The sequence below is a fragment of the Phyllobates terribilis genome, unplaced genomic scaffold (assembly GCF_046119375.1).
Source record: "Phyllobates terribilis strain yellow unplaced genomic scaffold, ASM4611937v1 Scaffold_8__6_contigs__length_399053987, whole genome shotgun sequence".
Lineage (NCBI taxonomy): Eukaryota > Metazoa > Chordata > Amphibia > Anura > Dendrobatidae > Phyllobates > Phyllobates terribilis.
In genome coordinates, this window is record NW_027362768.1 from 158,529,426 (window position 1) to 158,548,763 (window position 19,338).

The window sequence follows — 19,338 nt, forward strand, 5'->3', positions numbered from 1 at the left end:
GAGGGTCTGCAGGGGTGCGGAGGTTTTGTAGGGGTGAGGGAGATCTGCACAGTTGTGGAGAGTCTGTAGAGGTGAGGGAGATCTGCACAGTTGTGGAGGGTCTGCAGGGGTGAGGGAGATCTGCACAGTTGTGGAGGGTCTGCAGGGGTGAGGGAGATCGGCACAGTTGTGGAGGGTCTGCAGGGATGAGGGAGATCTGCACAGTTGTGGAGGGTCTGTAGAGGTGAGGGAGATCTGCACAGTTGTGGAGGGTCTGCAGGGGTGAGGGAGATCGGCACAGTTGTGGAGGGTCTGCAGGGGTGAGGGAGATCTTCACAGTTGTGGAGGGTCCGCAGGGGTGAGGAGGTTTTGTAGGGGTGAGGGAGATCTGCACAGTTGTGGAGGGTCTGTAGAGGTGAGGGAGATCTGCACAGTTGTGGAGGGTCTGCAGGGGTGAGGGAGATCTTCACAGTTGTGGAGGGTCTGCAGGGGTGAGGAGGTTCTGTAGGGGTGAGGGAGATCTGCACAGTTGTGGAGGGTCTGCAGGGGTGAGGGAGATCTGCACAGTTGTGGAAGGTCTGCAGGGGTGAGGGAGATCGGTACAGTTGTGGAGGGTCTGCAGGGGTGAGGGAGATCGGCACAGTTGTGGAGGGTCTGCAGGGGTGAGGGAGATCGGCACAGTTGTGGAGGGTTGGCAGGGGTGAGGGAGATCTGCTCAGTTGTGGAGGGTCTGCAGGGGTGAGGGAGAGCTGCACAGTTGTGGAGGGTCTGCAGGGGTGAGGGAGATCTGCACAGTTGTGGAGGGTCTGCAGGGGTGAGGGAGATCTGCACAGTTGTGGAAGGTCGGCAGGGGTGAGGGAGATCAGTACAGTTGTGGAGGGTCTGCAGGGGTGAGGGAGATCGGCACAGTTGTGGAAGGTCGGCAGGGGTGAGGGAGATCAGTACAGTTGTGGAGGGTCTGCAGGGGTGAGGGAGATCGGCACAGTTGTGGAGGGTCTGCAGGGGTGAGGGAGATCTGCTCAGTTGTGGAGGGTCTGCAGGGGTGAGGGAGATCTGAACAGTTGAGGAGGCTCTGCAGGGGTGAGGGATATCTGGACAGTTGTGGAGGGTCTTGCAGGGGTGAGGGAGCTCTGCACAGTTGTGGAGGGTCTGCAGGGGTGAGGGAGATCTACACAGTTGTGGAGGGTCTGCAGGGGTGAGGGAGCTCTGCACAGTTGTGGAGAGTCAGCAGGGGTGAGGGAGCTCTGCACAGTTGTGGAGGGTCTGCAGGGGTGAGGGAGCTCTGCACAGTTGTGGAGGGTCTGCAGGGGTGAGGGAGCTCTGCACAGTTGTGGAGGGTCTGCAGGGGTGAGGGAGATCTGCACAGTTGTGGAGGGTCTGCAGGCGTGAGGGAGATCTGCACAGTTGTGGAGGGTCTGCAGGGGTGAGGGAGATCTGCACAGTTGTGGAGGGTCTGCAGGGGTGAGGGAGATCTGCACAGTTGTGGAGGGTCTACAGGGGTGAGGAGGTTCTCCTATGGGATGTTTAAACAAACACAGAATGTAATGAAACTAACAGAGGCGGAAAGAAGAGGTGAAAGAGACTAATCAAATGGAATTATCGCGGACCTCTTCAATCATTCAGGGGGTGAGCAGCCTGTCATTTCAGACAAATTAAAGCCAGAGTCATTTATGAATATTCACTTGAGTTGTAATTACGTTAATTAGCAGGAGGGGGCTGAATAGAGAGGTGGGGTGTTCAAAAGAGAAAGAGGCTCTATAAGGCCCGGCTGTGGTTGGTCTTCTTTGTTCCTAAGCTGCAGGAGTCAGCAAATCACTGGAGCCGTATAGCGCTTATATATATATATATATATATGTATATTTATATATAAGGCTTACAATGCTAGATGTCAAGGGATGGGGGGGGGACGAGTACAAAATCTGAGTATAGAGAGATCACATATATTACAATTAGCCTATAGTGGAGGGGCCTGACCGAAACAAAGAGGGGATCTTTCTATAGCAGCAGATTAAATATTGGAATAGGTATCTGGATGAGCAGATATTTGTACCACTCCTGGTGTTCCCCGCTTTTATTTAGCGCTAGGATCCCCCATTGAGATCAGGATGTGCCTGATATGGCGCTCCTCTCCTCACGATCCGCACTGTGTATAAGTGATGTGCCCCTGTGGATAAAGGTAACCAAACACCTTCATTTCATTCAGTAGTCAGCCATTCTTCCCGGCCCTCCCACATACAGACACACTGGGTCGGCCAAGCATTCATGGGGCAAGAGGAATAAAGTCGCTGCCAGACATCTCTATTAACAAAAGATTTGGTATGTTAAAATCTAACATGCCTGGTCTTTCTTCTCCTGGAGGATTTAGGTCACCCCAAAATGCAGAACTATAAGGAGGTTCTTCCAAGGACAAGCCACCAGCGAGATGATACTTCTTGGCCTGGTTACCTAGTCCCACTCCCAAGACATATGAAGGCTTATGTTGCCTTGCGTTGAGGTCACACGATGTCCTACTTGTCTTAGGAAAATCCTTCCTTTCTGTTTTCTGGCCCGAGTTCTCAGATCGCCCTCCATATCAGATGACGATGGGGGGGAAATGTTCTGCGTGACAGTAAACAAGCCTGAAAGGAGCAGGGAGTGATGCAAGGGGAGCCGATGAACCATTCTGATGATCGGAGGCCTCACAAAAGCTTTCTCAGATACTGAAGAGCGATATTCTCTTGGGGTTTGTCCAACACTCATTGCTTTACAATTGCCACCTCTCATTTCCAAGGCCAACAGATATTGTTCCTATTGTGATGCAGAGAGTGTCAAAAAGCTTCTATTCTGGCAGCGAACCTGCACTTATCTCTCATCCTTCCCATTCACAGCTTCTCGCAGTTATCACCCCCCCCTTCCTCGCTGCTTAGGATGAATATACCAGGCCCCACATTGCTCTTAGTTTCCATGGTAAGGCCGGGGTGTGTTATTTACATGCTGCTGGACCTAAAAACAGGCTTCCAACAACAAAAGCCACAAATTTCCCAGAAAAGCCATATGCCACCCATGTGAATGTGGTCAGCCGGAGTCTAATGCAATTCCAGGCTCCTCTACAGCAAAATCTGTGGACCATACGCAGCAACAAAAAATAACCTGAAATAAATGCCACCTGTCAGGAGAAACGTGCGGGCGCTGGAAGTGCTGACGTGTCAGGGAGGGCACTCATCTCCTTGGGTCCTGGATACAGAAGCCTGGAGGGGGCTGCAAGGGCTAATGAGACCTGACAAGGACTCTCCAGCCCCCTTGCATCTCTATTTCATTCTAACATTCACATTTCCAATTTTCCTTCCGCATGGATTTTTTTTAGGAAGCCATTTATGCTTGTTCAATGGGAGAAAAAAAATATTAAATCACTTTTTTTGGAAACTGTCGAATGGCAATCAACATCTCCAGTCTTGATGTCACCCATGTCATGGATTTTCATCTGGGTCACTGCAGCTGGACAGACTGACATTTATTGTAAAACCGATCTCCCGGCTCCTCCTCCTTATTGTGGCTCCTCCCCAAGGAGCAACAATTGTTTTGTATAATCTGTTTGTAGGCTATAATCATCCTGTCCTCAGCCCTCGACATACTGACTTGATGCAGTGCTTGTGCTTTAAAAAAAAAAAAAAGCTGCAGTGTAAAGCATGGGGGAGCAGTAATCTCAACCTCTGCTGAGATATGGACTCAAATAGGTTCCACAGCTCAGCTGGAGTCACTGATCAAACATGTGTACTAATGAGACAGAGATAAAAATCAGCACTGGATTGTATGCACACAAAAGTGGACATCTGCTTTAAAGGGGGTATCTGTTACATAGAGAAGAAAAGATAGTAAAATGACTAAGGGAAGAAGAGACATCACCGGACACTTCGCCCCCCAATGACGTTACATGTATATGTGTACAGTATATACTGTAGGACTAGTGGTTCTTTAACACTTCAGTGCTCTGATCCAACACATATGGATTGACGACTTCTGGAACCTCATCCTCTACGGAGATCCCCAAGTAAATCACGTCTCCTTTCATGGAAAGCTTGGGACACATCTTTAATTAAGGCTGTCCAAGCATAACCAAATGCAATTATTTCACCCAATGAATTGGGATTATTTCAGATGGGTTTCATTAACCCCAGCAGCCGACATGCAACACCCATGATAAAAGACGACTGACGGCTTACTGCAGAGATCAATCTGCCCAGTCCTTTCGTTTTAAGGTTTGTTTTTCTTTTTACAGACCCACATTGGGAGAAAAAAAAAAATCTAGAGATGAATAATTCTGCATGTGGGCATCAATGGCTTCCCGGCTGTAATCAGCAGACATCTGTCTGTCATTCAGGCCTGGCAGTGTGGGAGCTTTTGTCCCCAAAGTCTTTATTAATGTATGTGGCTGTCATGTGCGGAGGGTGCAGGCCTGTCTGCCTTCATATATGATCCCCGTCAACAATCAATGCCTTTGCCCCTGTGCTGTTGTTGCAAATGGCTGAATTGTCCGGGATTATGGAAAGGAAAGCCATAAACACAGCTGTCAGCGGCGTCCTGCTCTCATATAGGAGACACATCCAGCTTTCCAGTAGGGATGTCCAGGAAGTGGGTCAGCGCGGCTGCACAATCCCCCCCAGCCCTTACTAGCTGTTGCCATAACTCATTAGGATGGGTAGAAGAGCGGAGTGCAGGAGAAGGGACTCCAGGGGAAGTAAAGGCCTGCACTCCGTACCAGGGGGCACTAAGAAACCAGCATTCATTAGTGCCAGCGATTGCACCCATCCTTCCTGCTTAATGTATATTTCTATGAAATGTGTTGTGACGCTCTTCCGTCAGGAGCCATGTTTGTTGCCTTGACTTCATGACAACCTCTAGACCAAGGGTCTCAAACTCGTCTAAGTATATGGGCCGCACATAGAAAAAATGTGAATTTGAAGGGCCGCATTCTTTGCAGGATGATGTGAAATTTTTAATGATACCATATTGTTTTTTCTATACACCTTTTGGATAATTTTTTGAAAATTTTTGGCTTTTTTATTTTATTCTTTTACATGGCATTCATTTTATGGGCTATGGTACAATTTTACAGTTTTTACAATTTGTATTTCCTTTTTGTGTCCCCTAATTGGCCACATAGTGATTTTTTTTCTTACAATTTGCACCATATAGTAATTCTGACCAACTTCTTATAGTAATGTCCCCATCTTGTAGTAGTTTCCCCATCTCGTGGTAATGTCCCCCATCCTTGTCCGCATCTTGTAGTAATGTCCCCCATCCTGGTCCCCATATTGTAATATTGTGCCCATCCTGGTCCCCATCTTGTTGTAATGTGCTCATCCTGGTTCCCATCTTGTAGTAATGTGTCCATCCTGGTCCCCATCTTGTAGTAATGTGCCCATCCCGGTCCCCATATTGTAGTAATGTGTCCATCCCGGTCCCCATCTTGTAGTAAATTGCCCATCCCGGTCCCCATATTGTAGTAATGTGCCCATCCTGGTCCCCATCTTGTAGTAATGTGCCCATCGTGGTTCCCATCTTGTAGTAATGTGCCCATCGTGGTTCCCATCTTGTAGTAATGTGCCCATCCCGGTCCCCATATTGTAGTAATGTGTCCATCCCGGTCCCCATCTTGTAGTAACGTGCCCATCCCGGTCCCCATATTGTAGTAATGTGTCCATCCCGGTCCCCATCTTGTAGTAATGTGCCCATCCCGGTCCCCATATTGTAGTAATGTGTCCATCCCGGTCCCCATCTTGTAGTAACGTGCCCATCCCGGTCCCCATATTGTAGTAACGTGTCCATCCCGGTCCCCATCTTGTAGTAATGTGCCCATCCCGGTCCCCATATTGTAGTAATGTGTCCATCCCGGTCCCCATCTTGTAGTAACGTGCCCATCCCGGTCCCCATATTGTAGTAATGTGCCCATCCTGGTCCCCATCTTGCAGTAACGTGCCCATCGTGGTTCCCATCTTGTAGTAACGTGCCCATCCCGGTCCCCATATTGTAGTAATGTGCCCATCCTGGTTCCCATCTTGTAGTAATGTGCCCATCGTGGTTCCCATCTTGTAGTAATGTGCCCATCCCGGTCCCCATATTGTAGTAATGTGCCCATCCCGGTCCCCATATTGTAGTAATGTGCCCATCCCGGTCCCCATCTTGTAGTAATGTGCCCATCCTGGTCCCCATCTTGTAGTAATGTGCCCATCCTGGTCCCCATCTTGTAGTAATGTGCCCATCCTGGTCCCCATCTTGTAGTAATGTGCCCATCCCGGTCCCCATATTGTAGTAATGTGCCCATCCCGGTCCCCATATTGTAGTAATGTGCCCATCCTGGTCCCCATCTTGTAGTAATGTGCCCATCCTGGTCCCCATCTTGTAGTAATGTGCCCATCCTGGTCCCCATCTTGTAGTAATGTGCCCATCCTGGTCCCCATCTTGTAGTAATGTGCCCATCCTGGTCCCCATCTTGTAGTAATGTGCCCATCGTGGTTCCCATCTTGTAGTAATGTGCCCATCGTGGTTCCCATCTTGTAGTAATGGCCCATGCTGGTCCCTAACTTGTATAACATTCAACTGAAAAGAATCACTGACTTCGGCGGCCGTCAGGACCAGGCCGCAATCATTACGGGGTCTCTGCTGCCGCATTAAGCAGCCTCAGGGGAAGCGTGTTTGAGACCCCTGCTCTAGACAATAATGTAAAAGAAACAAAAAAAAAATCAAACTTTGCAAAATTATGAAATTAACAATTATTAGGCAATGCAATCTTTTTCCGGTCACATATGTAATGGGCGACTTTCTGTTGTATGAAATTATGGGAATGGCTCCAAATTTGCAAATGACAGACAAATGCAAATGTAATAATAGGAAAAGCTATGTGCTTATAAAAAATAAAGCAGCAGTATATAATAAAAATAGCAAAAAATGAAGCCATTCTTTCTCCTATACTGCACTTTGTGCTCCAATCTAAAGATCTCTGCCTCAGTGAAATGTTTTGTACTAGAGGCCTAGTCTGATCAAATACCTCTCACAGCTGAGGGTTTGCATTTGTATCCAGTCTAGAAGACCATACTCCAGACTGATACCATGTATACTGTAAGGTAAAATGTAACAAGTCAGGACAGAGGCAGACAGAAGACAGGATACAACTGTAGCAAACCTTTATCAGTGGCATTGCAGAAGAGGCTTTTACTATAAAAAAAAAATTGTCCAAGGGCTGGAATTATGATAATGAAGAACACATTATTTAGCTGATAGATCTGCCGCCATTCCAGTGCTGCTCACTGGTCTGTCATGTCACTAACATGACAACTGCAGACAATCACTGACCTCAGCGGTACCCAATCACGGAATCAGTGGCGCAATAATGGCAGTGAATTTAAAGTAACGTGTCTTTCAATTTTTTTTGTGCAATTTTTGAACTTGTCAGAAACACCTTTAATACTTGTCACTAATGAGGGTTTTCCGTCATTGCATACAGTCGTTAGAAAGGTCCAGAATGTTCCCAAGCGACAATCATCTTTAAATTTGCTATTGATCAGAACGATTTTCCACGGCTTCATCTGAACACGGCCCGAGTGATATCTTTCCATTCACCTATAGGAGTTTTGTGGATGCCCCAGGATATAAGCCAATCACATTTCTAGCAGAAGCATGAAATCAGTGGGAGTATATGTCATCATGCCGGGTCGGGAGGACCGATAGTGAATCCGGCAGAGGAGAGGCCCACGGCTCCGTCGTCACTTACACCAGTAACTACGGTTAATGTGTTCAGATTAAAGATCTGTCCTGGAGACTTGATTCTATTCCAACCATTCGAGACGCGACAATCCCAAAGTTCATCCATATTCATAATCTCTGGGCGTTTAATTAAATTCCACGCACTTTCTTCCTCACATCCCCCCCCTGAGTCCATTCCCTAAACACTGGTAATCCATCTTTCATAGATAAGGAGCAGCCGCAAATTATTCCGAATGCTCAAGATAACAGCAATTTTGTGAGATTAGGTTTACCCGTTAATTACCGGCTACCCGAGAAGGGACAAATCTTAATCACTGACAGATCGATGCTGCTTTGCTGGTCTTGTGGCAATGGATCTTGTTACTTATTACTGCTTTGAAGTTAAAGAAAAAAATATATAATTATATACAGCAAATAATTCATGCACATCCGAGCTCGATGCATCGGACCAGACTAGGGTTTTGGGTTTTCTATACACATAGTGCCGACTGTGCTCCATATTCATAAAGCATCCAGACGCCATGTTTGCACTGAGGGGGGCAGTCATTAGTCAAAATCCTGCTGGATGACCTTGAAAATGTTTGCATTGAGGGGGGCAGTCATTAGTCAAAATCCTGCTGGATGACCTTGAAAATAGACAACGGCTGTCATACACGTGACCTCACAGCTAAAGTTGCCCATACATCATAGATAGCTCCCTCTTGACCCAAATATATATGCACCCTCAACTCAGATGAGCATACATATCAAGTCAATGAAGAAAAGGAAATAAGCTGTAACCAGACCCCTCTGGTGGTAGCTTATCTTCCATGGAAACAAGGATCAGGCATGCTGAACTCCAACATGCCTGATTCTTCTTTCCTTCATTCCCCCTCAGGCAAGAGTGCAGTGACCCCCAAATACATGGCACAAATAGTGAGCCGATGCCATATTGTGCTACATATATAACAGAGGTTGTATTACAATCTTGCTTCTACTCATAGAAGTGAACAGACCTGAGAAACATGGCTGCCGTTCTCTACAGCCATAGGGAATAGCGGTACAAGAATATGAAGGTTTCTGGAATGGAGCTAGCTGACGTTCTCCGCATTACATTGTGCAGGATTAACCTCATATAGCCACATCTGCTGCACCATAATCAGGACACCTAATCATCCGGACAGCTAAAAAAGGGACGACCTCTCGCCAAACTGCTGTTGCATGAAAGGGGTTAATCTCGTAAACAAGAAAGCTGCTCAGAAACTAATTAGTTCGAAAGGAATTACCGAACTTGTGTAAATTAACAAAAATAATTTTTTGGGGGGTGCACAATGTTTAATGCCCTAATTGGATTCTTAAAGGGCCGGTCCAGACTTCAGAAAGCAATACCTGACAATTACTACGAATTCTACAAATTTCTATTATACATTGCGTTATCTCCCCTTATTTTTTTTCTAGATCTGTTAGCTGTCAGTTATTGGCGCCAGTGATAGTTTATATTCAGAGGCTCTGTCCTGACCTAGGTTCCTTACAATATATTTAGTCTGAATGATTCTTTGGCAGATGAACATAGCGACAGCTCTTGACTCTCCTATCCTGCTTCTGGGTGGGAATAAACATGTCTCTATTTGTTCAAAGCAAGCAGAGATCTTGAAAAATTAAAACAAAAAAAAAAAGTTGTGCAACTTTATAATATGATTAACATTAATTTACATAATATCTCTAAAATTTCTCTGTCATACTGATGTGGACGTCTGGGGCTGTGGTGACTCACAGGGGTATTCGTAACCTTTTAGGTGAAAAGGTGTAGGACTGACCCGCGGAAGACTGATGGTGACAATTTTCCATCACCCACTTACAGCGATGATCATCAAACGCCCGCGCCTTAAAAATACTCTGCTCAGTACTGCCGACGGTCTCATTGCCAACAGGCGACACGAGAGATCAATCTGGGACAGCAACGATTGTAAGCGTCTTCTGACAAATTGTAATTACTTGAATACATCTGTATCTGACAAGTTTGGTAATAAAACAATACAAGAGATCTCCGGATGAGGCGTGCAGAAATCCACACACCTGCTGCAAAAGCAACTACATTCACAAGTACTGAATCTATGGTGTAGAAACTGTGAAATGTGAGGGTATAATTGATGAAAAAGAGGAAAGGGAAAAAAGAATCAAACAAAGAAGTGAAGCGTAACATCAAACATCAGTTCAAATTTAATCTCATCTGGCTCCATTTTTGCCATACATGTCCGACAGTCATGACGTGGAGTAAGGAACGTGGCTTGGGCCAAATGTCTTAAGTCACGCACCATGTTGATAAATCTTCCTTTGTCTGATATCGCTAATGATAAACGTGCTCCGCTATTCTGTTACCAGGCGGTAAGATTATCCTTCTGGCCTGGAGACACCAAATACATTAAGAAATTACCTTCTGTCATTATCCTCTCAGCTACAAAGTATCTGGCAGGACGTCTGTGTCGTCCCTTTCACTTGTGGGGCAGACGAGGGAGGAATGAGATAAGTATATTACAAATTAATAAAGAAGAAAATAAGAATTTTCTGTGTATAAAATATAGCTATGTGCAGGGAGGCTGGATGAGAGATGAGGCGCTAATCCTGTGATATTCATTTTATTTGGGTAATCTCTGCACATCGAGAGCAAAAAGTTACATTCCAGGGAGTAGTAACAAGAAAAGCCAGCTCTTATATATACAGCACCGGACTCACTGTGTATACAGAGGATACAGCAGAACTCCGGGGGAGGGGACTATTAATGAAACCATGCGCCAAGATGGGATTGGCGTAACGCTGCTGTCTACCAGGACTGCGCCCACCCAGCGACTCCTGTTCTTTACGCTTAGGGCAGGAAAGGGGTTAAGTTATGAAAAGTATGTTGTACAAGCAAGTCCCAGCAACTTACACTAACAGTGCCCTGCACGAACGGAGAGGTGAGACATTACCACCCCCAGGGGGCAGACAGAAGATCCCAGGGTCAGACAGTCGGTGTGATGGAAGTGACAACTGAGGATCGCCTCATGCTTATGAATATTTTGTCGTGCGTTAGAATCGCTATCTGATGTATTCACCGGCTGACTCATTGCGGTCAATTTCTTGTAAGTGTCGGCCAGGATTGTGTCTATAGGGTCACATAAGCGTTTATTACGTGTATTTAAGAGGTTTTAATTTAGTTGTGAGGGGGTTTTTTTGCCGTGATGGAAGATCCTTGTAAATCTCACCTATCCCTTACAGTAGCCGCTCATGACCAGATTCAGCTCCCCAAGGCCACAACAGATAACTAGGGGCCCTACAATAAAACTTGTAATGGGACTCCACTCCGTGACGTTAGCATAATGCAGACAAAATGCACACAGTGATGTCACAGTACAGAGATAATACACACCGTGATGTCACAGTACAGGGATAACACACACACTGATGTCATAGTAAAGGGATAATGCACACAGTGATGTCACAGCACAAAGCTAATACACACAGTGATGTCACAGTATAGGGATAATGCACACAGTGATGTCACAGTACAGGGATAATACACAGTGATGTCACAGTACAGAGATAATACACACAGTGATGTCACAGCACAAAGCTAATACACACAGTGATGTCACTACAGGGATAGTAAACTTGGTAATGTCACAGTACAGAGAAAGTGCACACAATGATGTCACAGCACAAAGCTAATATACAGTGATGTCACAGTACAGGGATAATGCACACAGTAGTGTCACTGTACAGGGATAATGCACACAGTGATATCATAGTACAGGAATAGTGCACACAATGATGTGCTAGTATAGGAATAATACACAATGATGTCACACAATAAGGATAATGCACACAGTGATCTCACAGAATAGGGATAATGCACACAGTGATGTCACAGTATAGGGATAATGCACACAGTGATGTCACAGTACAGGGATAATACACAGTGATGTCACAGTACAGAGATAATACACACAGTGATGTCACAGCACAAAGCTAATACACACAGTGATGTCACACTACAGGGATAGTAAACTTGGTAATGTCACAGTACAGAGAAAGTGCACACAATGATGTCACAGCACAAAGCTAATATCAGTGATGTCACAGTACAGGGATAATGCACACAGTAGTGTCACTGTACAGGGATAATGCACACAGTGATATCATAGTACAGGAATAGTGCACACAATGATGTGCTAGTATAGGAATAATACACAATGATGTCACACAATAAGGATAATGCACACAGTGATCTCACAGAATAGGGATAATGCACACAGTGATGTCACAGTACAGGGATAATGCACACAGCGATGTCACAGTACAGGGATAATGCACACAGTGATGTCACAGTACATGGATAATGAACACTGATGTCACAGTACAGGGATAATGCACACAGTGATGTCACTGTACAGAGATAATACACACACTGATGTCACAGTACAGGGATAATGCACACAGTGATATCATAGTACAGGAATAATGCACACAATGATGTCCTAGTATAGGGATAATACACAATGATGTCACACAATAAGGATAATGCACACAGTGATCTCACAGAATAGGGATAATGCACACAGTGATGTCACAGTACAGGGATAATGCACACAGTGATGTCACAGAATAGGGATAATGCACACAGTGATGTCACAGTACATGGATAATGAACACTGATGTCACAGTACAGGGATAATGCACACAGTGATGTCACAGTACAGAGATAATACACACACTGATGTCACAGTACAGGGATAATGCACACTTATGCCACAGTACAGTAATACACAGTGATGTCACAGCACAGGAATAATACACACAGTGATGTCACAGTGCAGGGATAATACACACAGTGATGTCACAGTGCAGGGATAGAGTGAAGTTACAGTACATGAGTTACAGTAGCAGTCATGAGGTGCAGTACAGTACATCAGTAACATACACTGATATTATAGCAGTAGAATGAGGCACACAGAAAACGTCATCAACTATATTTTGACATCACAGTATAAAATATATGAAGATGACACATGCCGGCCATATGATGTCTCAGAACAATGTGATTTAATGACTCATCATTCAGTGCTGTCATAGCACAGGAATAATGCAAAGAGTAATACTACCCAGAAAAAATAATGATGACAGCAAGAGAGGTACTAAAGGGGTAACTATAACTAACTTAATCGACCATCTGATGTGTATTGGGGGCCTCCCAATTCTTTCCTGAAAAATGTCGCCAACAAGAGAAGAATTGGGCATATTGAATTTATATGTCCAATCGATTCACAGGTCCCAGGTCCAGCGGCCCGGTCAGTATTCCACGGCAGCTGAACTCCTAGGAGCCTGCAAACTACCTCCTACCTGCCAGATTTATCAATGCTTCTGGTGAATTTTGGTCAGTTGTAATCCACTCATCTCTACTAACCACATTTTATATCTCAATGGACATTGGCCCCTTAGTCACTGGGCCCCTGACAGCTATGACTGTAACCACCGGGGTGTTCTGACATTCGGTGTTGCCTCCGCACAACACACAGGACTCGGCGTCTGTTCTGCTGTCAGGAGATTATTTGGACCCATTGCAAAGCTGTCAGCAGCTTTACACAGTGGGCTGGTACATGCATGTCACAGTTTAACCAGTTTTTTTTGTCTGATCCCATCTGATACAAAAACAGAGATAAACCTAGATTACAATAGTAAGTTTTTTTCTACTCGGATGTTTGAGATAAATAATAACAGGTAATAAGAGAATATAAAGAGGAATTATTCACATTATGCATTCGCTACTCTGCAAGATGAGCAAACAGTTTGCCAATTCCCAATTTATTGCTGATCTAAGGATCTTAGTACTATAAAAAGCAAATCTACCGGCTCCACCCACCATGATGGCCACATTATTTCGTGTCTTGATTGTGCGACCATTGACTACAGCAGGTATATGGAGCTTCAGACGCCTTTGTGGTCCCACCCTAATTTAGGTGACAGTCAAGTGTTTCATCAAGGCTAAGTTCACACAGCTGCATTTTCGGTACGAGAAATTAAACGGACAGCACTCGAACTGATGTTACTCAATGGGGCAGTGCAGATAAAAAAAAATTTCACTAACCAAAATCAATCGCAATGTCCACTTGTTTCTTCTGTAAATCGGATGAGACTCGCCCATTTAAGTCTAAGGGTGTGCAAATAAAATTGGGTGCCGTATGAATTCACCATATAGCATCGGATTTTTACGGATACATTGCAGTTCTCTAACACAGGAAACTGTAGTCTTGTAAAGTTTCAACAATTGCTGCTGCACAAAAACGGATTGCACACAGATGACAAATGGGAAAAAATCATCCGAGTCTTCTGGATGAAACTTAGACGATATTTTATATGTCTACCTGCTGCAGGTTTTCCCTATTATTTTTTGCATTTTTGTGCAATGCAGGTTTTGGCCATGCGTTTTTTTTATTTTTATTTAGGTGACACATTTCCAAACCACGTTTCACCAGCAAATACAAAATGCAGACAAAAAAACACATTGTAAAACTCATGTGAAATGCATAAGGTTTTTTTTTATTCTTTTTTTATCCAGCATTACAAAAGCATCAAAAAAAACACACAAAAACTGACATTACTAGTTATAAAGATCCTGACCACAAGAGCTTACAATCTAGGGCCTTGCGTACAAGGCTCTGTAGGTTATATGCCAGTTGCACTTGCTGTACCACCTATGGTGCTCTAAAAAAGCGCACTTAGACAAATTGGTCCGAGATCAGACTGCAATGCACGGACTGGCTGCAAATCTCCCAAGCCGAGCATGACAGCTTCATACAAATCGGTCCGAGATCAGACTGCAATGCACGGACTGGTGGCTCATCTCCCGACCTGAGCGTGTGACAGCTTCATATATTGCTATGAAGCAGTCACGCTCGGGTTGGGAGACCCACGGCCAGTCCGTGCATTGCGGTCCGATCTCAAGCCGATTTGTATGGATGTTTGAATATATACTAAACAATATAAGGTGCTTACGTTTACTACCGTAATATGATGTCCTTACAATTCATACATATAGTTTATTTGATGTGCATGCAGCTATGAATCCATGACCTGTTGGGAATACTTTCATACTCTAGTTGAGAAACATTATTCAGTTTTACTTATGGATTTTTTTTATACGATTTTTATGAAATAACAGCAAAATGCAGCAGTTTTGCTAAAATATTTAAAAAATGCAGCAATAAAAACAGTATATAGTCAATATACGAATTTATTTTTTTAAACAATTTTTCCCAGGCAAAATATCTGCCTGCAAAAGTCGAGCCGAGAAACACATTGAACGTCCAGGTGACTGAAACTAAAACTGCTGCATGTAAACCCCAAATTACTAAGTAGAGCAACCTGTGTGTGGTCTGTGGTCAGCGGCACCACGGAGGAGGTGATGGACGGATGCAGAGATCATTTATGGAAACCTAGATGGTGGCACAAGCAGCATGGAAATGCCTGTGACTGCACATCCCTTGCACACAGCGAGCCCCGCACACTACAAACGCTGATGGCCTCTTTCTGAGCCGCTTTGTTCCTCTTTTTTTCTAAATGCCTAATTAAATCCCTTTGAATCTGGTACTGGGAATTAAAAAAAAGCCTCTCTGAGGGATGAAAGAAACTGCATTTAAAAGTTTTCAGCGGATGGAGGAAGAAGGCTTTGGAGTTCTCGCTTTCCCTCCCCCTGGATATTTGCTGCCAAATGTTAAGATTTTAGGGGCTTTTAGGTTCTGGAAGAAGTTAACGAAATTCCATAACCCTGGAAAAAAAATAGGAAGGGTGTCTGCTTATAAACAAGTGACCCTTTCATGGCTCCCATCAGTGGGGCGTTGGGAATTACATAAGTGGAAACTTTAGAGGGGGAGCCCTGCCTACGACAACAGCGAGATATCAGATGATGATACAAATGTCCTCCTTGTGTCTTACAATCGTTATGAGTTTATATGCAAAGTCCTATGAGGCTTACATTCAGTGGTCTCCAACATGAAAGTTCAACTCTCAGCAGACCTTGACAGCTGTAGGGTGGGAGTTGTAATCTTGCAACAGCTGGAAAGCCATGGTTTAAAGACCACTGGTGTTTACACGCCATGAGTAAAGCAGATAAGATATTTAAAGGATTATTCCAAACACTGAAAGATACCACCTTCCCTTTGGATAAATGATAACTTCATGACTGGTGAGGGTACGACCTCCATTGATCCTGAGCACAAGATCTTTAAATGCCCCATCCAAATTGAGCAATGGCCAAGCATTCATGCCACCATTCTTAGACCTGCAGGGAAAAGTCAAACACTGTCCTCAACTATCTCTGGGCAGTCCCATAGAAAATAATTGGCACACATACGTGGCCACCATCCCATTTCTAAGGGGCACTTAAAAGCCCTGTTCTCAGGATTAGCATAATTCTTTAACCCTCCAGTCTTACAAGTACCCCATGCACAATTAAGATTTTTGCAGATATCTGACCGTGTTTGTCTCTTTAAAGAAACAGAGAGATGATAGATGGATCAGTGGGTAAATAATCCCTCTACACAGCCAGACCATACTAGAAAAATTCTGGTAAAGATGCTAAAAATGCAAAATGAATGATCTTGCACTGACTGGTGACTATAATGAATCAATAATGACCCTGTTACATGATAAATCAATCAAAATGTTGTAACATCTCTGAAAAGGCTTAAATAAATCTAGCTCAGATCTGACTGATTGTTGACAGTCATTATACACGGTCATTCTGCGCATGTAATCTTTAGGGTTGTCGCCGACAACCTCCACATTCCCAATCTTGCAGCGTGGTCAGAATAATCTGTGGTAGTACAAGATCACCAACAGATTTCACCGAATCAGTGACTTTTCAGGGGGTGATAGATGAATCAATATTAACAACGCTCTACTCACTCATCCGTCCACATTCATTTTTTTTGTTTGTTTTTCCGTAACTGAAAATAAAAGATGTTAAATGATTGCAGCGATTGCCCCGATTAATCGATTTGTTCCATCTAAAAAAAAAAATAACCCTGAAAGAAAAGACTGAGGAGAGATAAACAGCCGGTAGCCATCAGAGACTAAAATAATAACACCACTTCAATTAGATTTATACACCCCCACCCACCCCAGGAAAAGGGCCAGCTAGAGCTCCAATGCCCTCTGACACTGCAGGCAAGAGCAGTCATTGCTTTGTCAGGCTGACAGCCTTGTGATTGTCTGGCCTGGGGATTTTACCCTACAAAGCCTGTTAGAGTCAATCCATTGCTGATAAAGTGGAGGGGAGGGGGATAATCTCTCCGCTTGTCTGGAGAATGTCACTTATTAGCAAAGCTTCCTTGGAAACAAACATAATTACAAAAAATGCTTAGAAGGAGAAGACAATGATGATTAGAATGATGATGGGGACGATGAGGGTGATTGGTTCAGAGGAAAATTCGAATAGATTGTAGCAAAGATAGAAAAGAAAACAACAAATAGATAGAATGTAACTATATAAAAAAAATACATTGTCCGTAGACCCGAGTATACAACCTGCAGATCCGTCCGTAACAGCTTTATAATGAAATGTCAAGGACAAAATCATCAGATAGGAAGGAGATATAGATAATGAATATTCATAAATGATAAACATGAATGTATCTTCTCTGCCAGAACTGATGTAAAAGTCTCAACTTTCAAAATTTACATTCCAATTTTTATCCTATATCCAGAGCCCCCCCCCCCCTACAATAAAGGGTAAATGCAGAAATAGTCCACATTATGGGCTTTTCTAAATGAAAGTTCAATTTCACAGATTTTAGAGAAGAACACTATGTCTAACAGGGTCAGAAGATCCGGGACTGATCCAGACACTAGACGACAACATCTCCAAAATTCAGCATCAAAGGTTCACATGACAGAAAGCTCTGAAGGGAAACCTGTCAGGGAGATTATAGGAAGCCTGAGCAGTGATTAGTTCACCAGTCCCCAGGCTCAGTCCCACACCTCATTTACAGAACTGAATATCTCATTACTCATCCACGGTCTGAATGTTCATGAGCAAATCAATCAGATTCCCTTGTCCTTGTTCCGAGCCGCTGACCTGTCTAAGCCCAACCAAGCCGTACAGAATGCCCCTGAACTCGCCCAATGCCCTTCATTCCCTGTCACATCGCTCAACGCTTGAACCTGCGCCTGTCAATTGTCCGTGGTCCTGAAAGGGATGAACCAATTACCTGCAAATTGTCCACTCAAGACCTTAAACTGGATCCATATTCACAGAACTCATCCGTGGTCCTGAACCCATTCCAACCAAAATCTTAAACTGGTCCTGTCCCCCAACCAGGGTCTGAATTTGATACCGTACCCCAACCAGGGTCTTAAATGGGTCTCAACAACCAACCAGGGTCTTAAATGGTTTACCAGACCCAACCAGGGTCTTAAAGTGTCCCGACATCAAACCAGGGACTGAATTTAATTCTGTTCCCAACTAGGATGCTAAACTGATACCGTATCCCCAACCAGCGTGTTAAATGGGTCCCAACAACCAACCATGGTCTTAAACGCATCCTGACAACCAATCAAGGTCTTAAATGGGTCCCTACAACCAATCAAGGTCTTAAATGGGTCCCTACAACCAAACAGAAACTTAAATGGGTCCTGGCCCCCAACCAGGAGCTTATCCAGACTCTGGCATCCAACAAAAGGTCCTGAACTGGCCCAACACTCGCTAGTTCCTGGTCCAGGCTTCCTGGTCATTGAGTACACCTATACACCCTTTCTCCAGCACTGGGGCCCCCACCCCGCACAGTCTTAGGGCCACTCACCGACTTGCAGAACGTTTTCCACGCAGCCGCTCTCCAGAAGTCGTATCCCACGACGGAATGGCAGCCCCTCGCCTCCTCCTGTTCCCGGGGCCCCAGGACCCCCGATGCCTGCAAGAGTAGAGCTCTGGCCCGGCCCCAGGGCCCCTCCTATAGACCCCCCGGCAGGGGCCCCCGTCTCCTCGCCTCGGTACTGGAAGGAGGAGTACATGCAGATCTCTCGCTCGTTGCGGGGGAAAGACCAGTAGACGATGCGGCGCTGAACAGGCTCCGGTATCCGCTCGAACCGCTCCTCCACCCGTTCGAAGGCCCATTTCTCCGCCACCGCCTTGGCGGCGCAGTCCAGCAGGGACTCGGGCTGGTAGAGCGGCCGGGCTGCGGCCCCTCGCTGCTGCGGACATTGCTGGGGGGGCTGACGGGTCCGGGAGCACAGCCGCTTGGCCGGGGGGAGTTGGAGCGGCGGCGGCGGAGCTCTCTCACCCTCCGCCATGTCCGCTCTGAGCTCTCTGACTGACTGAGCGCCGGACCCGCGCGGCGCGTCCACGACCACTGCGAATATATCCGCTCATTGGCTGCATCCCGCGGCCGCGCATAGAAACTGCTATTTCATTGGTCGGTGTTCAAGGACGCGCAGGGAAGGTGGCTGCTGATTGGTTGGTGACAAGAAAGGCCAGGAAGCCGGGGAGGAATGTGACACTCAGCAGCTGTCAAAGCCCAGAGCTCAATGTACACAGATGTACAGCACCGGGTATATATATAAATCACCGGTTATACTATACATATATATACAGCACCGGATATATGTACA

The 19,338-nt window shown here is 45.2% G+C and overlaps 1 protein-coding gene across 1 annotated transcript in view; it reads right to left on the bottom strand.

The window, feature by feature from the left end:
• ZSWIM5 (zinc finger SWIM-type containing 5) overlaps nt 1-19,075 on the bottom strand; it is a 66,299-nt gene extending 47,224 nt beyond the window's left edge. Inside the window, exon 1 of the mRNA XM_073643583.1 lies at nt 18,534-19,075. Coding sequence (XP_073499684.1) covers nt 18,534-19,020 — 487 coding nt within the window. The 5' untranslated portion in view covers nt 19,021-19,075. The remainder of the gene's footprint in view (nt 1-18,533) is intronic.
• Nucleotides 19,076-19,338: the final 263 nt, after the last annotated feature.